The sequence below is a fragment of the Octopus bimaculoides genome, chromosome 1, assembly GCF_001194135.2.
Source record: "Octopus bimaculoides isolate UCB-OBI-ISO-001 chromosome 1, ASM119413v2, whole genome shotgun sequence".
Classification (NCBI taxonomy): domain Eukaryota; kingdom Metazoa; phylum Mollusca; class Cephalopoda; order Octopoda; family Octopodidae; genus Octopus; species Octopus bimaculoides.
In genome coordinates this window covers 20671210-20673484 of record NC_068981.1, presented here as the reverse complement: position 1 = coordinate 20673484, position 2275 = coordinate 20671210, and the positions used below count along the sequence as shown (strand labels likewise).

Here is a 2275-nt window from a genome sequence, read left to right as displayed (position 1 = left end):
ATTGGTTGGCCTGGGGTCATAGAAGAAGACATGCCCAAAGTGCTACACAGTGGAACCGAACCCAAAACCGTGTACTTGCAAAGCAAATGTCTTAACTCTACAGCCATGACTGTGCTTGAATAAACTGAAGGAGGAATACAACAAAATAGCTTATAGTGTTAACAATACAATATATATCCTGTTCTCATGCTTTGTTGTAATTGATATAATTCTAGTATTTAGGCCATTCAGGATTAGAAATTGAGTTAAATCTGTTTCAATGCCTTGACAGAACAAACAATGGTGTATGCTAACTTCGATAAATGTTAGAGACATCAGATAAAGCCAAAACACCCCAACTTTGTTAGAACTGAATTGCAGTGTTATTTCTATGAAAATAGTCTTTTCTACTCTAGGCACAAGGCCTGAAATTTTGGGGGAGAGGGCCAGTTGATTGGATTGACCCTAGTATGCAACTGGTACTTAATTTATTGATTCCAAAAAGATGAAAGGCAAAGTCGACCTCGGCAGAATTTGAACTCAGAACATAAAGACAGATGAAATACTGCTAAGTATTTTCCCCGGTGTGCTAACATTTCTGCCAGCTCACCGCCTTATTTCCATGAAAATATTGACAAATTTTAGATAAAAATTATTAATGATAAATAGATTAACAATATCCATCACTGCTAGAATATCTAATATCTCTCTCAAATAGCCATCACTGCTACAATATTGCACAACTCTCACATAAACAATCATCATTGTTACAATATCACACATCTCTCTCCTGAACAAATAACAGTCATCACTACTACAATTTCTCAGATGCAAAGAGTTGGGACAATACTACAAGGCATTTTTCTTCACACTTAATGACTGACAATTTGCCAGTATATTTTACATAAATTTTAACAATTTATATCATCATTTGAGCCCTATCCATATTGGCATAGGTAAGACGGTTCAACACAATTGAATGAGTTGCAGGACTACGTCTTACTCCAATGTCACATTTTCGGCACAGATTCTAGGGCTGGATGCCATTCTTCACACCAACCATTTTACAGTGTACTAGGCTTATTTTGGCACCAGCACTTTAGAGGTAGCTTTGCCATCAGCAAGACTAAAGAACTCTCCCAAGCCCTGTGTTGTCACTGTTCAGATGAATTACCAAACACAGGGTACTGGGTGCTTTTTGTGGGAGTGACAAAGTTACTAACAAAAGCAAAAGGGGCATCCCATGATGGAAAGAAGTCACAAAAAAAATTCTGTAGTTCATTTCATACACATCAATAAAATGAAACAAAACCAATATCAACAGTTTCTTGACTGACGACAAAGATTTCAGAACAGTTTTAGAAAAGAGTGAAATTTAGTGTGGAATTACCAGAATGTTGAGTTCGGTTTCTTTGACAAGAACTTCTTTGGACAAAGGTAAGTAGGGTTGAACTGCAACACATGGAATAACAGAAATTTAAAAATAGAGGTTTAAAACTGTTATATGTAATACAAGATTATGTGACAATATCCAGATATATACAGTGCTAAATCTCTCTCTCTATATATATGTGTGTGTGTGTGTGTGTGTGTGAAAGAAGGTTTGAAAATGCAACTTTAAAGATGTTTATTCACTTGACCGGTTTCACTTTTTTAGAAAAAGATTGTCAAAAGTAAAATGTAAAGCTTTGTATAAGCTTTGTTGTGTTAAGTACTGGTTGTCACAAAATTATTAAAATACATATAGACATTCTTTGATAATAATAAGAAAATGTTTAAAACAGTTTAAAAGAGAGTATTCAACAAAAAGTGTTTGGTAGTATACCCAGGAGATATATAATACTAAACACTTTTTGTTGAATACTCTCTTTTAAACTGTTTTAAACATTTTCTTATTATTATCAAAGAATGTATAAATGTATTTTAATACTTAAACTTAGCATGGAAAGCGGACGTTAAATGATGACGATGATGATGATGATGATATATAGGAATTAAGATATAAACCCAAATTAGGCAATCATACTCATACATTTATAAATTCGACTTAAAATGTGTATACATATACTAATACATATCAATACATGAACATTTAAAAAAAAAAATTCATAAAATATATATATATAAATATACATAAAAACACATGTAAATAAAACCCATGTGGGATACGTATGGAAGGAAGGGTGAGAAACTGATAAAAAGAGAAACGAAAGAGATTTTTTTTTTGTACTGAAATTAAGAGCAGTTAAGAGTTTTGATTAAAAGATCCATAGAGTCCGGTGTGTTTTTTTTTTTT

The 2275-nt window shown here is 32.8% G+C and overlaps 1 protein-coding gene across 2 annotated transcripts in view; it reads right to left on the bottom strand.

Moving 5' to 3' along the window:
* LOC106882309 (ribonuclease P protein subunit p29) overlaps positions 1-2275 on the bottom strand; it is a 14344-nt gene that overhangs the window by 9047 nt on the left and 3022 nt on the right. For both annotated transcript variants that reach the window (XM_014932944.2, XM_014932952.2), the window contains exon 3: positions 1370-1431. In XM_014932944.2, coding sequence (XP_014788430.1) covers positions 1370-1431 — 62 coding nt within the window. The remainder of the gene's footprint in view (positions 1-1369; positions 1432-2275) is intronic.